This window comes from Rhopalosiphum padi, chromosome 3 (genome assembly GCF_020882245.1).
Source record: "Rhopalosiphum padi isolate XX-2018 chromosome 3, ASM2088224v1, whole genome shotgun sequence".
NCBI classification, from domain to species: domain Eukaryota; kingdom Metazoa; phylum Arthropoda; class Insecta; order Hemiptera; family Aphididae; genus Rhopalosiphum; species Rhopalosiphum padi.
In genome coordinates, this window is record NC_083599.1 from 6,114,297 (window position 1) to 6,135,404 (window position 21,108).

The 21,108-nt window shown below is 28.4% G+C and overlaps 2 protein-coding genes across 2 annotated transcripts in view; one reads left to right on the plus strand and one right to left on the minus strand.

Annotated features, from left to right (window-relative positions):
• Nucleotides 1-8,931, plus strand: part of LOC132924046 (neural-cadherin-like) — a 130,886-nt gene extending 121,955 nt beyond the window's left edge. The window contains 6 exon segments of the mRNA XM_060988114.1: nt 169-469; nt 936-1,125; nt 1,953-2,194; nt 2,681-2,884; nt 3,160-3,324; nt 4,740-8,931. Coding sequence (XP_060844097.1) covers nt 169-469; nt 936-1,125; nt 1,953-2,194; nt 2,681-2,884; nt 3,160-3,324; nt 4,740-4,855 — 1,218 coding nt within the window. The 3' untranslated portion in view covers nt 4,856-8,931.
• A 1,946-nt stretch (nt 8,932-10,877) lies between these two features.
• LOC132924746 (cilia- and flagella-associated protein 61-like) lies at nt 10,878-20,760 on the minus strand. Its single transcript, XM_060989194.1, has 19 exons — nt 20,628-20,760; nt 20,415-20,544; nt 19,767-19,899; nt 18,680-18,903; nt 18,150-18,346; nt 16,588-16,768; nt 16,401-16,521; nt 16,257-16,327; nt 15,976-16,155; nt 15,439-15,655; nt 15,115-15,338; nt 14,312-14,506; nt 13,925-14,044; nt 13,849-13,856; nt 13,017-13,153; nt 12,727-12,928; nt 11,539-11,966; nt 11,252-11,443; nt 10,878-11,048 (listed from the first exon to the last, which is right to left on the minus strand). Exons 1-19 carry the CDS (start codon nt 20,758-20,760, stop codon nt 10,878-10,880), a joined length of 3,264 nt encoding a protein of 1,087 aa, XP_060845177.1.
• Nucleotides 20,761-21,108: the final 348 nt, after the last annotated feature.

The following is a 21,108-nucleotide window of genomic DNA, read 5'->3' on the forward strand; positions in this document are numbered from 1 at the left end:
TTTTAGTATATTATTGCCTCTAATTTTAATATAAATTTGTATATAATATAATAAAACAATAAAAACAAATATTAATCTCTAAGATTTAAAAAAATTATTTTTGAAATGCGAATGGAAATATTTGCACTTACTTAATAATTATACCGCAATATCTTATCATGTTGGCAGATTAAAGACAGCAAACTGCATTTCCGATACAACTTGAACAGCTTACGAACCGAGGAAAGGGACGTGTGGCTAAGCGCTGTAACCGTTGACGACGGTAAATGGCACACAGCCAAAGTGTCAAGATACGGTTCATCAGCCATTTTAGAATTAGACGGTGGCGAAGGGAAACATTATAACGAAACTTATCGGTTCGAAGGGCATCAGTGGCTAATGGTAGACAAGCAAGAAGGAGTGTACGCTGGTGGAAAGGCCGAGTACACGGGCGTTCGAACATTTGAAGTATACGGTGACTTCCAAAAAGGTAATGTGAAATTTCATACAAAAAAAAAAATACTAATAGGTACGCGATGCGAATAATTTGTGAAGTTATCATTAGACTGATTAAAACTATTTTTATATTTAATTTTGTAAGAAAGGCGGCATTCTCGTTGATAATAGCTAAAAGTCTGATTTTGTAATAATTATTGTTACCTATACGTAGATGTATAGTTTTGAGTTAAATCGTATGAAGTGATGTCGTAACTAGAATATTGTTTAATTTATTTAGTGAATCAATAGAAATCGGGCTTTTAGTCATCTAACTAGAATTTCCTCGTCTTTCTGGTACACGAACAATTATAAAAATTGTTCAAATTCGTTTCGCTAGTAAAACAAATATGAAAGTGAATCTTACATCGCCTATACAGTGGTGTTTCTTGTCAAATTCGTATTACCATGTGTAATATGTATATACATTATACATTATAAATATGGTAAAATCTTTCAAGGTTGCTTGGACGACATACGCTTGGAGGGAAGATATTTGCCACTGCCGCCAGCGACCAACGGAACACAATGGGGTCAAGCTACCATGGCTAGAAACGTTGAAAGGAATTGCCCATCAAACAAACCGTGTGCCAACGTCATTTGTCAGGAGCCTTTCGAATGCGTCGACCTTTGGAACTATTACGATTGCACGTGAGTTCTATAATCTGTTCATCACCATCATGAAATCTGACAAATATGTACATATAATAACGATTATTCTTTGAATTATTTTTTTTTTTTTGGGGGGGGCTCAAATTTGTAGTGAAATTCTAAGAAGCTTTTTTGATATTATGAAATTCCTAAAAAAAAACTGTTTCACTACGTTCGAATGTATACCTATGTATAAATTATAAATATTCAAACATCAAATTAAATTTATAATAATAATTAATTAAATTAAATTTACATATACATTTTCATTTTAAATGTGATGGAAGAGATAGATGTTTTATATTTTAAAAACGGAAGCCAATGTATTAATAAATATGATTTTATAAGTTTTCGTACATAAAAGAATCATAATAATTATCGTATAAATTGTATTCGTATCTAAAATTCGTTTATCACACAGAGCTGTACTATGAATTAATTTTTAATAATAATGACGTAATTTTGGTCATTTTTGTCTCGTCGTTCTTATATAATAGCAAAATGAATACTCTTTTTATTCGTATACGTTTAAAATGCTTTTGTAAAGATTAAAATATTTTAACTGTATATATGCACCACTGCCTACTAGCAAAAATATAGTTAATATGCTCATTTCATTATTTAAAATTGATCAATTATTTCACTGCTAATTTTAATGTAGAGATAAAAATATATAATAAAATAAAATCTTAAATTCCCGATTATAAAACAAATTCCTCCTTTCTATTTGCTGGTATGGCAATACTTACCAATAATATTATACTCTTGTAACACCACAATCGAAAAACGAAACACATTTCTACTTTACGTATTATATTATATTACAGTTGCGGTGAAGGTAGGATCATGACTCCGGATCGCAAAGGCTGCGTGGATAAAAACGAGTGCCTGGACAGTCCATGCCGGAACGGTGGCGTTTGCCTGAACCAAGACCCTAGGATACGTTACCGCTGCATATGCCCGGACGGCTTTTGGGGCGAAAACTGCGAACTGGTCCAAGAAGGCCAAAAACTGAAACTTGGCATGGGTGCACTGGCCGCTATACTGGTGTGCCTCCTCATCATACTCAGTAAGTGCAGTTTTGATATGTTATAATCCAACCTAGCCTTATAACAAGCACAGATAAATGTATCCATTTTACCGATAATTTTTTCCAATTCGTGCGTGAATTATATTAATGACATATCTTAAGTAAATCAAAAACAATATAATCCGTTGGAGCTTTTTAAAAATAAATCAGTAATGAGTATCACGCAAGCAAAAATTTTAAAATAGTTGAAAGATGTAATATAATGTAAATAAAGATGTTAATTGAAATATTTACATTTTGTTCGTAGCTGTGCTTAAAATTGAAACGAAAAGTTTTCGTTTTAATTTCAATTTTTTTATCGATATACCTAAGTTTTTTCTTATTTCAATTAGAAATATTTAATTATGATTTATTATCCGACTCTTTTGTCACTGCAATAAAAACGATTTTCCACAGCGCGTCACTATTAACACGTTTATCCGCACAGCTTATTTAACTCTTTTATTTGTCTTTTCTGCCACGCAGTTCTAGTGTTGATGTTTGTCGTGTACAACCGGCGACGCGAGTCACACATTAAATATCCTGGACCAGACGACGACGTCAGAGAAAACATAATCAATTACGACGACGAGGGCGGCGGCGAAGACGACATGACCGCTTTTGACATCACGCCGTTACAGATACCCATCGGCGGATCGATGAACAACATGCACCCACAGAAATATAAATGTACGTATTATATAATAATAATATATATAGGTAGGTACCACTTACCTAGTTACCCACAACATACTAGATGGATGGGTCAATAGAAAGAAAGTTTTGATTATTAGTTATATATTTAACCGACAAAGTAGTTGTAAAAAAATATTTTTAATTAAAATTAATTTTTTAACCACTCATCACATCAAATCTCTATCACTAGTACACGATCGTCATCAGTACATATTTTACCGCAGCATCACGGTCTATACATTAAAGTACCTAACGATCGATTTTTATAGATCCAGCAATGCCCGTGGGCGTAGAACCCAACGTCGGCATATTCATAGAAGACCATAAGAAACGCGCGGACGGTGATCCAAACGCCCCGCCGTTTGACGACTTACGCAATTACGCTTATGAAGGAGGTGGCAGTACTGCCGGATCATTGTCATCATTAAACACAGGTAAATTACACGACGAACACATTGATGATATTATAAAAATGTGACGCGATTTCTATATACCTACATATACAGACATCTGATTATACTCTACTAATTTGCGTGATTTTATTTTTAAACTGAGTGTTCGGCATAAGGACAAGCCATTATAAAAAAAAAATTTCAAATAACTAATAATTAAATAGATATTAGAATAGTTAAGTTTTTTGTGACGTTACATCTACTTCCGTGTCATCATCAGCATGGTTTTAAACCTTTTTATTTACAAGATATAAATTTCTAATAAAAATAGCATAATATGGTATGACAATAAACAAAACTCAGGGCCAAACCTTGGATACAGTACGATTTTATTTACCCCAACCTGTATTTAGTCATGGAAAACTATAATAAAATGCCATCATACTCCGAGTTAGTTCTATTGAAAAATTGAAAATACGAGTACAAATACTATAATCAAATAAAAAAAAAAGATACAGTAAATATACTTTATAAGGAAATTCTATGATTTTAATACCCAAATTAATTGAAATTTTCATTTGGTTGTTAAAATTATCGGGTGAAATATTTACAATTTTCTCAATGTCTGCCTAATATAATATAAAACATATTATTAAAACTACAGAATTCAAATCACTTTTCGTTTTATAATTTTTTCTAAACAATTATTTAGATATGCATTTTAATAATTGAATATTCCCTTATTGACTTATAGCAAGTTCAACTATTCTAAAATGTAATGACTCAACTAATTAAATTAAAATATTTACAAAAATATTAGCAATATTTTTTTTAATATTTACCAACTATCAATTTTGTTTATAAATAAACGTCAAATCAGCAGTAATGAGCTAATCAGTTAATATTATAATATATATAATGTATTTTTTTTGATCACCTATAGCTTATAAAACGTATATCTAGGGCTCAGATTTTTATGAAATCACAAGATTTTTCTATCTATCCAAGTTAATGTTTACTAGTTAGTTACAAAGTCGATTCGTGAGCTACGTACTGAACCAAATTATATCATTATTGAATAAAAGAAAAATGTCTAACTGACTGATTCATAATCGACATAAAGCTAAAACTTTGATAGTCGTAACCTTGAAATATCCATGGTACCTTAATACCAGAATACCACCGTGTAGATGTGTATTAACTATTAAGAAAGGATTTTGTTAAATTTTAAAAATACTGTAGAAAACTTACTATACTTTCTATATAACTATACAAAAAATTATACTAAAACCAAGCAAAAATCTCTCTCGACAAATCGTTCACAATCGTTTGATTTTTAAATATACCTATAAAAAAGATTTAATGCACCGATGATTGTTCGAAATTATAGGTAGCAAAGACTACTGGTAATACTGGTAATCGATACAATTATATTAATCGTACTTTTGCGGTTGCAGGTACCGAGGACGATCACCAGGACTACGAGTACTTGGTATCTTGGGGTTCGCATTTCGACAAGCTGGCCGACATGTACAGCCGGGACGGCGAACGCGAGATGGACGAGGAGCAGTAGAGGAGACGAAAAGCACGTTTACAGCTAACTGTTGTGTAGAATATAATATTATTATTGTCTTCATCATCACGACGTATCGCACCACATTACGCGTCGTGTCGTATACTCGTATTTATAATAAATAATATGCATAATAATAATAATATTTTCGTTGTACATACACACAGGGCCGCTATAATTGAACTGAAAATCTAGTCATGATTAATTTTTTTTTAATTAATTTTTTTTTACTTAACTCACTATATACATTATTATTATTAGACGATCTCAACTCCCATTTTGCTGCCATTTTATTATAATATTATATAAAATATGCTTACCGTTTATCGTTTGTTTTACCGTATTATAGTATATTACATTATATGATAATAATATTATAATACCCATCCCAGCAATAATGTACATTGTTGCGTTACTACTACTACACTCCACTGCAGGACTAAATTGTAATAATTATTAAAATATATTATGCATAATACTATAGAGCCTCGTCGTACCCTCCTCATACTGCGACTTTTCGTTAACATTTTTTTTCTATCATCAACCCCTTTCATCATTCTTGTAGTTTTTTATTTTTATTTTTCTTACAAGTAATGTCGAGTTTTTTTGTATTAAATAATATATATTTATATATATATTACCTCAATATAAGAGCAAATCGTTTTATTATTGATTGATTTTCACTCGAATGTTTTTACTATTTTTATTCATACAAAACTGAGAAAAAACATTGTGTACGTCAAATTATTGCCATTATACTCGTATATTCAGGGCAAACGCTACTTTTTTATTGTATGCTCAATTTCTGTTTAGATTACACAATATTATAGTTGTTTAACAATATATTGTATAAATTTGACACTGAATTATATTTGTAAATCGAGTGAATCAATATATAATATAATATTATAATTACAGCTGTAACATATAATAATATTATAATATATAATAAACGTAACACGACCCGAGTCGACAAATCATAAAATCAATTTTTTTGTTCGGTCGAATATAATATAATATTATGTTGTTATATTGAAATCTTTTCGTACATATCTCTCGATGGAAAAAAAAAGATGAAAAAAAATGTTTTACTATACATTAAACATAATAATATAATAATTATCATTTCTATTTTACGATAATATTGTACATTATATTTGAAATCATATAAATTATACATTAATTAGTTCACTATAATATTATAAATTAATAATACCACATCACGTTTTGTTTTCACCCGGCACAATTTATATGATATTCAACTGAAATCGATAACAATATGATTATAGTATACTGAACAAAATATCATCACTATAATATATAGATAGCTGTTCTATAAATATATCGTATAGGTGTAAACGACACACCATACAACCCCTTTTGCCCCACGCCCACCCCAAACCACCCACATCACAACCACAGATCCCTTATTTGTTATTATATTTATATATTATTAATGTATACATATATATTACGAAACGTAGACGGTATATATATTATATATATATATATAAAGAGAGAGAAATCTTGTCCTAGTGCGTATTAACCTGATGTTCCAATTTTATATATTATTATTATTATTATTATTATTAAACATGAAAAATTAAAACAAGCAAAAAAAAACAAAAAAATTAAATTAAATTAATAATTTTGATAAGTTTACGATTAGTTTTATTTATATAAATTTTAAATTACCTATTATTATATTATGATAACTATTATTATATTTCATGTAGACATTAATTTATTGATAATTTGATTATATTATATAACATTACGGTATACCTACATATATATATTTATTATTAATATTATTATGACCGTGTCTACAACTTTTTTTCACACTTATCTTTAAGTTTTTTATTTTGTCCGTTTCGTTCGACGTTACAACCACCACACTTGGCGTCAAAATGTAAATTTTTTTTTTTTTCATTTTGTATTGTATCCGCAATGAGACGGTAGTGCTAGGCTGGCCGCCGTCCCGTCGCCGCACTGTACTAAATTAACGACCGTGGCGGCCGGTTTGCACCACGATAGTATTATAATAATTGTAAGTCTTGTTGTACTTTAAAATGTCGTCGTGGTTGTCGAACGAATGTCATCGCATAATATTATCATAGAGTATGTTAGTATATTTTGTGTATCGCTACCAAATGATCAAATTACGTTTAAGGCCACCGAAAAGGTAATATAATATAATATAATTATATTGCATGCAGGTCGAACATAATATTACTACTAACACCTATCGATAATAGGCGTACTTACTATTATTATATAATAATTTTTCATTCGTTGTACGTCTAAGTGATCGTTCTCAATGTAAATGAATAAAAACAAAAAATAATCTTAAACCGTGTGCGTACAACGACGCACTGTCACGTGTTGCATTTAGATATATGAAATGTTGAGTACACAAAATTATTTTTTCTTTCTTACACAATATTATTTTGTTTTGTATTATGGTGTAGCCTATGATAATCAAAAACACAAAATAAGATAATGATAATAATAATAATAATAATAATAATTTATTATAGGTTAGTTATTGAAACAAGACATTCCATGATAAATTGCGTTCAACATCGTAATAATATTGTGTATTATTATTATTATTATTGTTATTGTGATGTTATTACGATTTACGAGTCGCTTTCCACCTACATATACGACCCACGCGCAGCGATACACAAGTCATAATATTATAATAATTATTAATATTAATTAATCGTTAAACTATATTATGTACTTAAAATCTACTTCGTCGTACCTTTTACACACACACACCGTATTATAATATTATCGTTGTCGTGCGACGAGCCCATCACTCACCCGCCCGTCAACGCTCACCCGTTTACCCGTTATTTCGTCTTCATGTTAACCAAAGTTAAACACATCGTGATCGCACAACCCACTTCCGGACAGATTTTTTTCTCTCTTCCGGTTTTTGTCGATCGTCTCCAGCCGAATCGCTGCAGGGACTTTATCGATGAACCTATTTGATTGCTTACGGGGTGACACACGATTCTACAACTAAATGCGCAATTCCACAATTTCTATCGTGCAAACGATTTTTTAATTTTACCCAAACATTACTCAATTCCGCATGAATACTGTAAAACCTATTATTTTATTGAAAATAAAATTAATTAATTAAAATAAAACTCGATCCTGACGCGAAACGCGTCATCATCGGTCAGTGTCAAAACGTTTATTGTCGGTTACACACATCTAACTTTCTGCGTTTTCGGCTTCTATACCGTACGATTTAAGTAACATACCCTGAATATCCTTCTATTACTATAATACGTGTCGCGCGCGTGTACATATATTTTTATTATTATTATTATTATTATACGAGATTGTACCTGTGTTTTTTGTATTTGAATTTGTTTTTTACTTTCAATTTTTACACCGAAGAAAACCCCCCCAAAAAAATTGACCCCAGAACGCGATTTTGCGCTTTCTTCCATGTACCTATACATGTATATTATATTACATACCCGCGAATAAATTAAAAACAAACTAACACGATCTGTATACGGCGATCGTTCTCTGATCGATCACTACTCCTTTACTAACACATGTTTATTTAATTATTATTATTATTGCGTTAATATTATAATATAATTATTTATATTTATATATTTCTAGTCACCCATCCGTCGTATTATAATATTATATAATAATATATAATATACCTACCTACCGACTTTTGTATACCAACCGTTTGTTTATTTTATTTTCAACATGTAACTATATATTATTATTATGTAATATATGCTAAGACATTTTATTATATACATATTATATAATATGTATGTATATATATATATACTATTATTATACTGTAGATTTTAGTACTTTAAGTTAATTATTAATATATCATATAAGTTGCGTAGTGTTAAATTAAACGTATTATATGAAGTAAAAAAAGGCATTAGAAAAACAAAAACCGATTTTTGAACACTCGACGTTTTCGTTGTGTTTGATGTTTTTAATATACACACTGTAAAAACATATTACTGATAAATAATGATTATTAGGATAATATAACATTTATAAGCATATACACATATTGTGATGCGTACAGCATCGAGTGTTTTTATTACGTCATTGTCATCCCAACGTTTTCTTAAAATATGTTAATTTTTAACACCATAGGTACCTTCCTTTATGGCAGTTGGTGTGCACCTTATCGTGCATACGAGGTAACTTAAATATTTTTAAATAGTTATAATAATAAATTATAAAGAATCTTATAACACATTTTAAAGAATTTAGACTCAGCAAAATTTTTTTCATCGATGTTTTATAGAGAAAAAAACTAAAAAATTCGGTCAAGATAGTTTTGTAAATTAATTGAGGCCATAGAGAATCTTATAGTTAAAATTACTAATTAATCATCAGCGTAATCAGCTACTAATAAATTTAGGGTGGTTGAAGGTATTTCAGATATAATCATTTCTATTGTTATTATATTTTTCTAATATTTTTCATGAATATATTATATAATATACTAACTGGATAAACAAATATTTGCACTATAATATAGTCTAAATGGTTTATACTTTATACTCTATATTTAATATTTTTTACACAATTTGCATTTATATTATCTTCAATAATTACATAATTATTAAATTATTAATCAATAATTATTAAATCAATCAACTAAAAAATACATTTACGTCATATTTAAAGTTCAAATTTAAACAAAGAATACTGAATACTGATTATTTTGTTGGAATTTAAAATCATTATTTGTGGGAAATTAAAACTTCTTACAAATTTTACTATATTTGATAATAAAAAAAAATAATAATAATATTTTAAAAGTAATAGATTAATTTTACGCTGTTATAAATATATAGCTTATTCCATACTACCATTGATCAATTAATCAATGATATTACTATAAATAGTACACTAATAATATATTTTATTAATATAAACAAATTTATATATGATAATACGTTGCAAATAATCTGATAGACCAATGGGCCATTGTTGCCTAAAATTGTTTTTCATAAATAATCATTGAATCATTTGAATCCAAATGTAACAGTATCTATAAAATGGCCTACTCAATGACGAGGAAGATACACTAGACTACTTACTGTACAGTATAAAAGTTTATTACAGCCTTCTTTTTAATTTTAAGATTAAAATTATAATAAGTTTATAAAAAACTTCTAGAATTTTAATACGTAAGTGGACTCGTGTTTTCTGCATGCATTTAATATTTATTACGTGATTATTATAATACAAAGAAAACACTAAATAACATAAATAGCATTACCTACCTTACTTACTATTGGTGGGTTGAAGTTTTGAAGGTCATTACTAAACTCTTGATTTTTATATTTTAAGTTAATTATTAATTTATGAATCATAATTTGATAATTTATGACAGTTCTCTGAGTTATTATCTATAATAAAACACTTTTCAATCATATAGAAAATATTGATGCGAACCGAATCAATAAACAATCGACTGTATAAAGGTTGAAGAAAAGTGATATTAAACTATTAAAGTAATTATATTACATTATAAAATATATTTTTTAATAATTTTCAAATAGAAATTTATGTTCAAAACGTATATAATATAATAATATTAATACCATAATTCATCTAAAAATTCTAGGCCATGGCCTAACAAGTAATTCAAAGGTAAAGTTGTTATTTTGCCTTTTTCTAAATTTAAAGCATTTTTTAGGCTATTATTCAGGTCATTTTATTATGTATGTGATAGTGTGAAAACTCGGGTGAATTGATTCATGTAAAGATACATAATATATTATATACTGCTTGGATTTTACTTGGCGCTACACTCCGATAGGCTCAGATAAATATTAGATATTGTTACAGATTATAATAATTGTAGTAATTATAAAATATTTTATAAAATTAGTTCTACTTTATGTATTATAGTTACGTACTGTTACATTTTGTGTAGAAATGACTACTCAAACAACCATCAAAATATTAAACTATAAATATATTGAGTATTTTTATTTTAAACCGTGTTATATTCATCTTCTGTTTTCCTTTGATCAATGGTATGGGAAAACATTGGAAAATCGTCCACGTTATTAGCAATGAAGTTCATCAAAATTGTGTTTATTTTTTCTCCGTACAACTGATCAAAACGTCTATCGAAATAAGTTGACCTCGACAACCGGGAAATCTGAATAAAAACCCAGTAATACAGATTTGATATAATATTATGTATTAGACGGGTGATAGTCGGTATTGAATTTTTACCGTATTGACTTTCAAGTCAGACATCAACGTAGCAACATCATCACAGCACAAGAACTTTTTGATAAACTGTATACATATATTATAAAGGTTTACTCTCAAAATAAATTCATTATAATAAGGTGGTACTTTATTATCTCGTTTCAGTTTCGTCTCGTCTAACAGCTTCCAAAACTTCTCCGAGTACAAAGGGTACGACCAAGGCTGGTTGAAATAATCAAATAAACATGGAATGGAATTCGTTTTGAAGCGATACATCATATCGTTGAATAAATTCACGTGTTTTCCGCATAAATTTATTAGATTTGAATACTTAATATCCTATGAAATAAATATATAAATTACAAAGGCATCGAAAAAATATATACTTATAATAATTTTTAAAGTAGGCAAATAATTATTCGATATTCACTCACTTTATTTGAATAACACGACAACGCTACTACGTCGCCATTAGTGTCTACGAGAATTTCAAAATATCCATCAGTAGCATTCCCGGTACTGAGTGTTGTCTTTCTCGTATCAGTCTTTGGATATCGCAGAACGGGCACTTCGGCGTGCAAGTAATTGTACTTTCCGGGGAGTTGACAGTAAACGAAAAGTGGACGAACGTACTCGTCGTTTGATTTGCAATCTTCGACAATTCCCAAGCGTTTCATCAGCACGTTGGCCACTCGAGCTCCAATCTCTAATCTGTTATAATACATATGCTGTGACACGATAAAATATTCATTATGCATGAATCTCGTCATGGGTCCTGCAGCATACACAAATTCGATGTTAGTTTCGAACGATGTATTCACTACTAAATGTCCATCAAACTTCAACGCGGACTGTAACATTGCTAAAAACATAAATCCAATCAATTTTAATAATTACATTAATGTAAATTATAACTTTAAATTAAAATAATTACAATCATAATAATTATCCATTTGAAAATCCTAATCATAGTATATATTGTACTATATTTACTTTAAAATAATTAATTTTACGTTTCAATGTGAATATTAAATAACATATTTTTCTGTGCTAATACTAATATATTAGTTATTTAATTAAAAACGTTATAATATATATCTATGATATGCCACGCTAGTACCTAGATAACAGCTAATTTTTCAGTGTTCGAATTCACAATTACACAATGGTCAAAACACATAGTGTTTAGTTTTACATATACATTTTAGGTACCTACACCATTTCTTCGTGGTAATACATTTTTTTTTGATATTTTATAATTATTATTATAATGCCATTGGAATGCATAACAAATATTAAATATGTATTTCTTCAATAAACTTGAACGCACGTCACCCCGGGGAAAAAACTGAAACTGATAACTGTACACACAAAATGAATACATAACCTAACTCTTATATTCATATAAATTTAAAAAATATCATATAAAATTATATACGATATACATTAATACACTGTCTTATTCACTAACCTAGCCACGTTGCTTTAACATTGAACAATCTCTTAATTATATTTTAATTACTTTATTACCCATTTATCGTTATAACACCCCAATTGAGTAGCACTGTGGAATTAGTTAAAAATAAAGCACTTATCAACGTAAATCGAGAAAAATTACTTACTAAACCAATTCACTTTACTAATTAACTTCTGGCCGAACCAAAACAATGCACCACAATCAATCGCAATTTGAGCATCATTCGATGTAAACGTCACTTTCCGTAAACGCGTTCGATCTTCGCTTAATGTAAATTTTTCGAATACACATTTTTTGTACACACGCACTCCTTGTTTTTTCAGTTCATTATAAACAGCATTTCTAATCTAATTAGGCGTGTTAAATTATGCTTAATTATTGTATACTTTTGAATTCCGTACATTGTAAATGGAACTTTCCGAATAAATTACTTACAAACTTATTAACAATAAATGGAATATTTTCTTTGGCATAAGTTTCAACATAAACTATTCGAGATCCATCAATATTGCTCTCGAGAAGAACATTAATCACAGTTAGTGATCCCAAATATTTTCCAAGTACAATAATGTCTATTATTTTACAAAAAATAGTTTATTTTTACACCAAGAAATAAAATAAAATAATAATCAACAATACAATAATAATTTAATGATTTAAAAAATTCATTCGATATGAATTTTTGTTACAAAACCACTAATACTAAATAGATAAGTACAATAACTATGTAAATTCACTATTCAAATTGTTTCATATCAAATTTTTTTCTTCTAATTTTATTTTAAGAGTGGCGAGAACATTTATTATTTTTCCGAATACCTAATTCACTATAGGGAAAGGGAGCTATAAACAGTAATACAATTTCTTAAAGCTCTATTAGCATTCAATATTAACAGTCAAATATATGGCATCTAATTTATTGGTTTTAAACATTGTCTTTGACAATTAAGTTCACTGAAAAAAGTTTTTTTTGTAACGAAATAAAATAATATAATATAGGAATCTACCTAATTTATCATTGATTTGAATTTTAAAATTTGAATACAGAACTAAATGCGTTGGGATAAGCTAAGCAATTTTATTGTTCACTATTCTATTATAATATGCTAACTCAATTTAATCATACATAATATTTATCTTGTATTCTTATAATTTAAAAAATTACCTTTTTCGTTATTTTTTATTAATTCAATATATTTATAAACATAGGTGACATCAAGTTCAGAGTTTAATAAAAATAAATTTTCCAGCATGTTATTTCCATTACTTATTGATCTATTATATGAAAATTACAACCGATAAAATATTAGGCATGTATATCAAATATTGTACATTAATTTTACTCGGTAGAATTTTTAGTTTCATTTTCCTCAGCAGTGTACCCAAATTGTTCACCATGGAATAAAAATAAATAATCGTAATATATTTGTTCATCTTCATTAACGGTTACACATTTATCGGCTCTAAACAAAAACAGTTCAATATAGTAAATTTTTATAATACTACTCAGCAAAGATAATATAAATTAAAAACTAAATAATCGAATTGAATGCATTTTTTTGCATTTGACTACAGCACAATAACTAATTTTTGATTTAATACTAATACTATTTATATTACTATAAACTAATACTAATTACAGTCTACAATTGTAGATAGGTACCTTACTACCTTTTCTATAGAATTTTAATTTTTTTTTTTTAAGTTATTATACAGTGAATTTTACAAACTTGTTGATTGCTGTTACTGTGCCGGTGATGACATCCACAAATGATTTAAAACCCATAGAAATCATGTACTCGTAATTAAAGTGTGCTACTTTTGGAATCATTTGATCCTCCAAATCAGTTAAAGTACGTTGATATGGTGTACCACAATCAGAAATGAGTACTATATCGGAGAACCTAATGTAATAACTAAATGGGCTAAAAACAACAAATTAATTAGGTACGATTAAAAAAAAAATATTAAACAACTATGTTATTATTTATAAAAAAATGTTGCTACATTTTCACAATCCTTAATAATATGGTGGATTGATAGTGTACCTATAATACAGTTGTATGTCATTTTTGGTGAATTTTTAATAAACACAATATTCAAGTATTTAGCTATAACCCAACCGTCCCAACCGACACTCAAAATATTATATAATTATTGTATTGTTTTCAACAATCAATGAGTTATCATTTTTTGAAGTTTCAAATGTTTGTATATTATAGTTTAATGTTTTTATTCATTTCATTTTTTATAAATGGCTATAGAATACGTACTAATTACCTATATTTGTTTATTGAACAGTGTAGGTATTTATTCTAATCTCCTAACTGAGGTGTGATAATTAAATACCTATCTAAAAATGACAGTAGCACAATAAGATCGAAATAATATTAACGTACAAATAAAAGCGATAAAAGCGTTTTTAAACATAAGAAATAAAAATTTTGTAATCTAATGAATTTTATTTATTCTAAACGATAATATACTGTAAATTTTAATCAAAGTAGATTAAATTCAATTTTAAAGTACCTACTTGAATAAGAGACTTTCTAAAAAAGATAAAGCTACTACAGATGCTCCAACCACAACAATCTTGGCGTCTATTGACATTGTTTGAGTACTGCATAATCGTGTATTTATATGAAATAACGCAAACTTTTCATGGTCACCAGACACGTTTTCATGATCGTATTGAATGCGAATTCGAGGTTTAATAGGAATTAGTTCTTTTATTTCAGTAATGTAAGACAATTCACACTAAAATTAACAAATATTGTTAATATTTTAATATTATATTTATTATTATTATTCATAGAGTTAAAATTAAAATGTAACGTTTATTATCTGTCTTACATACTTCTTCCATTATGGTTAGATCTGTATAAAGTTTATAAAACAAACAATTGATGTCACTGTCTTCCATTACAAACTTAAGCAAACCACGAGATTTCTTAATAAATGTCCTCTGCACATCCATATTCAGTAAAATAGCCATATGATTACGAGCCAGTTTGGGATACGCATAACTGGCCACATCAAAGTAACTATTCAAAAATTTAATTTCATCGTTTAATCTAAAAGAACAAAAGATTTTTGCTACATAAATAAATATTGTGCGGCTTTCTGGTAGTTATTGGGTTGTGTTTTTTTGTTGATTTGTTTAGAGTCTTTAACGTTTCGACCAAAATAGGTAACTAATATGTCAACATATAATTCTATGTTTAAGCACACATTTTCAGAATAAATTACACTAACCTTAAATCTTTATTTTGTATGAGCCGCATTACTTAATTTATGTGAGTATAATTACTATGGATTTTAATTAATTTTTTTTTGTCTAAATCATATAATATACTAATACTATTACGTACAATACACTGAAATAAATAATCACCGAATTACACAGTATCCAATGGGTTGATCGTTACATTGAAAAATATAAGTTCTATATCTCGTATCTTCAAAAACCGATTTAGATATATTATTTGAAATTATATGCTTGAGGGGGTGATTTTCAATCATAAGTTCCATAAGTTCCAAATGTTCTTTTGTAACTAATACACAAGAGAATTTTCTAAAATAATAAAGTTAATTATAGTGAGCAAATTTAAAACTTAAATTGAAATCAACTAATTATTAGTTATTACATTAGATGCAATTATATTATATGCTTACCCAGTTAGGAAAGATCGATGCAGTATGTAAAGTCCCATAGGATAAGTACGATTGGGTTTCAAATCGGCATTCTAAAATACATTCGTGTCATTAATAAAAATATAATTTAAATAAATTAACAGTGTTTAGCTATTATACGCTTACACAAAAAAACTTTTTAAGTTCGGGAGGAGTTGTAATTGTAAGTAAGTTCATTAAACAATATTCATACTGAGGAAATTCGGTGAAATAAATAAAAATTGAAATCAAATAGTCCCACGTGGCTCTAAAAACATTGTGTAAAATATGCTCACCAATCAAAGCAATAATTTTAATAAGAAATCGTGGCTACTTATTTTCTTCGTCGAGGTCTATCAACATTAATTCGATCGTAAAAGCAGTTCTTTTATAGTCTATTTTTGTATAATTCATGTTATCTGACGAATCATAATATGAACTGCTGATATAATAGGACATTTCATTTGCTTGTTTAGACTCTTTATCTTGAAACTTTAGGAAATCCTTGATTATATCTGTAAATTTAAATGAAAATAAATTAAAATAATTCATGGCTATTATAATATAATAATAATTAATAGTTTATTGCAGTGGTCGACAGCGGGTGGCCCGCGCCGCTATTGTATAATGTATACAACCCGCTTTAAATTTTAGAACGACAAAATTTTTTTTTATTCATTTCATAATTTCAAAACTAAGCAATAGATATAAAATATTAAATACATAAATAAGAAAATCAGTAAATGAATAAATACATAAATACATAACAGGCATAAATATAAATAACTATATTCATAATAAAATGTGGTTAAGTGTGTTAAATATAAATATAAATAGGTATAAGTATGTTAACGACGAATAAATAAGTAAATCAAGCTATACAAAATATAAGCCTTGTACTATCAACATAACAACAATTATATCTAATGCCTTAAAAGGAATGATATATCTAGGCAATTAAAAACAAGCTGAAATTTAGAAATAATATTATAGCAAAATTGGTGCGTACAAGCTGGGGTAGCAACACGTAAGTTCTGCGAATATCTACACTATCATTGGTTTACAGCGTGGCGAGTATTGTGCTCCTATGTGATCAAGGAGTCCTCATTGTAAAAAATAAAAAAGTAGATATAGAACTCAAAAAGTCAATGCGAATTATATCGGAGACTGTGAGAACGATCAAAACTTAGTGGTTGCTGGTGTTGGTGAACAAAATCCCTCTAGAATTAAGGAGGTTAATGAAGTCAGAGCATGAAATAAAAAAAAGTAACAAACAACCCTGAACTTCCACTATATAACGACATGATCTCATACCCGCCAAAAAGATTGAAGTCAGGGCATCCTATCTGGGACCTGACATTTCCGATATTTGAGTTGTGGAAAAATCGTTGGAAAGAATCAGGAGTTCAAAACTTAATATTGATTTAAAATCCAATGATGATAGTTCCAGGATTCAATCTGCCTCGACACGTGTGGACAGCTTTAAACAGAACAAAGACTATTGACTAATTTGGGTAGAAGTAAAAGTCTCCTCTACAAATGGAATATGATAAACTCTCCCCTGTGTTTGCTGATACAACACATCATTGAAGTGTGTCTAATTCTAAGTTCAATGGGGGTATAGCAAGACTGCACAAATCCAAAGAGGAAGCAGTAACATGGATAAATAACTCAAAAATACATTTGTGAGATCACTTATATATAATTTTAAATTGTTTGCATGAATATTATTTTTATTTATAAATATATAAATGATATATATGGTATTAACGCAATCATATAAATTGTGTATGATCGCGTTCACCATTTATCAAGTGTTACATCATTAGAATATTTATTAATTGCTATAAATTGGTTAAATCTTTTAAATTTTCGAAAAAAAATTTAAATACCAACTTTTATTTTCCGTATTGTGTATCTCTTTGAAAAACTGCATTTTTTTTTCGCTCTCGGAAGTGCTGGAGAGGTCTTGTTTGAGAGATGATTCCTGTTCTACAGAAAATGTGTCACTATCTTTCTGAAGAATATTACTTTGAAAAAACTGTTTCATTGGTTTATCGGTAAGTTGTTTGAACTGATTTGATATAAATTCACTGTAAAGACACACGGTTATCCATATTATAATCTTTAATAGGTAAATGTACAATGATACAATTTAAATGAAAAATAATCAACCTGTTCAAATTGCAACACAGTCACACAACGTCTGCATGCAATTCGTTCAATATAATTAACCAGTAATTAAGGTATTATGAAGAAACGAGAAACCAATACATTTTGTTTCATTTTAGAAACACTAAATCTTTATACTATTGTGATAATATCTTTATCGAATTGCATACATCGTCATATGTGAAACCGTTTTTTCCATTTATACTCTTCACGGAATCGTGTAAAATTCACTTAAATATAATATTTTCATTTACTATTGGAAATTTATATTGATTTCTGACTGAATATTTGAAATGTTCGCCTTTTCCATCATTCTGGAAAGGTCTGTAGCTAATCGCAATATGATTTTGGGTTCGGTTACTCTTTTTTTTTCGTCTTTAAACTCTATTAGTCCCGTGTATTGGTACAAATCAAATACATTGTCCATAAAAGGATAGTCCAAATTCGTGTATATAGTCACCAACCCATTAACCTTGACCTAATCAATAAGTACCACTAAATAAGCAATAATTCGTGTGCAATGTGTGCATGTGTCAGTACATTTTTTCTTCTTAAAAAAGCCTCATGGTTTTGGCAGTTTTTATTTTTAAAGTTTAGTATGAAGTCAAATAATAATAAAATATAAAACCGATTGAAACTCAAAAATCACAAAAAAAAACGATTTTATGTGAATACGTAATATATTATACTTTATGCGTGTGCCTAATAAAGAAAACAAATAATGCGTTAAAATATTCTTAAAATATAATAATATAAATATAAATAAAACGTGTAATAATAATTTACTAATAATTTACGGTACGCTACCGCTTAATGATTTTTACTTTGATAGCGAACATAAAATAATGTTTGAATTCTTAAAAATAAATTATTTACATTTAGATATATATAAGTTCATTAGTCATTAATCATTATATCGTATATATAATAATATAGTTGTTATATAATTATTTATTTTTAACTAACTACAAATTTAATTCTTATATAGTTATATTTCAAACATCCCTATTCTTGTTTTTCTATAATAAAAGAAATATATAAAAAATATGAAAAATTGTATTCAAACAAATATATAATCTTAAAAAAATTAAGCCGAGTTACTATATATAACACTAAATCATGCAGAGAAAAAATGATAACCACCGATGGAAATAAATGAATAATTGTGAAAATGAGGAAGGAAGATTTAGACAAATTTTATTTTTTTAATTTTTCTGCCTTCTACGTACCTATATTATTAAATTTTCGTTCTTATGAATAAAATAATAATATGAACGTACGGCGTTCGTATCGATTGTATCATGTGTGTTGTAGATGACCTATAAAATATTTTTCACTTACATTAGGAACTAAATTAATACGGTCTTCGCCCGGGAACTCGAGGATTTTCGCCAAACTATACTGACCGTAATAATTATCCAAAAAGTCCAATCGGTGTCTCAAGTAGGCCCTCAAGTCAATAAAGTCGTCTACCCTGTTAATCAATATAAAGAAAATATCAATTTAATACCGTGTTAGTTCATGGCACAGCGTCTCAAGTATAAACCACCCGCGAATAGCGTTTATTTTATTATTATTTTTGGAGATGCTCGACACTCGTTAAGTATAATAATAAGCTACCTACTCCACATATTTCAGTTAAGTATGATATCTAAAATTATTTCTTATATCTACAGACTATAGTAATAATATGAATTCTCTGTTTCAGTATAATAGTTGCATTCATGTTACGCAAACGTACAATCGTATAATCATAAGTAAGAGTTGTTAATACTTTTAATTTTTTTCAATATTTTTGTGTGATTTTTTTAAGTGGAAACATCAATTTGATAATTATTTTATCACACATAATTCACGATGAATAAACTTGCTTGTATTTTGTAAACGACAGAGAAGCATACTTACTTAATGAAATTAATTTACGATGTGTAGGTAGCTTACTTAACGAGTACCTACTGTTATTTTCATCGTTATTATATTGGTATGTACTCGGCAATCCGTAAACTGATTTTATTAATGCAGAACTCTCTAATGTGGTAAAGAATCTCAGGGCATCCAAATTCTGAATCGATGACGCTTTTGGCGGATAAAGTGGAAAATGGTAAACACATTTCTGCGCCTATATTACGTGGAAAAACATGGTGTTATACAACTGCCAATAAATATATGATACGTACAGCAATAGTGTACATGCATGCTAACAGATTTTCGTTCCTGGTGGTTTGATGAGTATGATAGTTTTAGTCTCTGGAATCTGGACGTAAACCATTTCGAGCAACACCGGTAAATTAATTAAACTGTCGACACACCGGTACAAGAGCACGTGAATAAACATTGTGTTGTTTAGCTCAATGTTTTTCAGACTAATGAACGCGAGAAATCGATGTTTTTATGAAATTATCAATTATAATAAAAACATTATAATATTATCTTAATATAAGTAGTCTGTACTCATAAAAATAATTTAGCCACTCTGTCCAGTTATCGGAAGCGATACAGCTGACGTTGGGGCGATCGGATAGTGACATAAAAACAGTAATTTTTCCATTGGAATTGATCTGACACAGCGACAATGGGTTGTTGGTGCTAGAAAATTAACAGATTATAGAAATAAACACACACTCATGCATTTTACGGACGAAAAATATAATACGTACATTATTCGCGCAATATCAAACTCACC

Coding starts and splice junctions, on each gene's coding strand:
- LOC132924746 (XM_060989194.1), bottom strand. CDS start 20,760: ATGTTTATTCACGTGCTCTTGTACCGGTGTGTCGACAGTTTAATTAAT. Junction 16,156..16,256: donor CATCGATCTTTCCTAACTGG/GTAAGCATATAA, acceptor TTATTATTTTAG/AAAATTCTCTTGTGTATTAG. Junction 12,929..13,016: donor CATTTATTGTTAATAAGTTT/GTAAGTAATTTA, acceptor ACGCCTAATTAG/ATTAGAAATGCTGTTTATAA.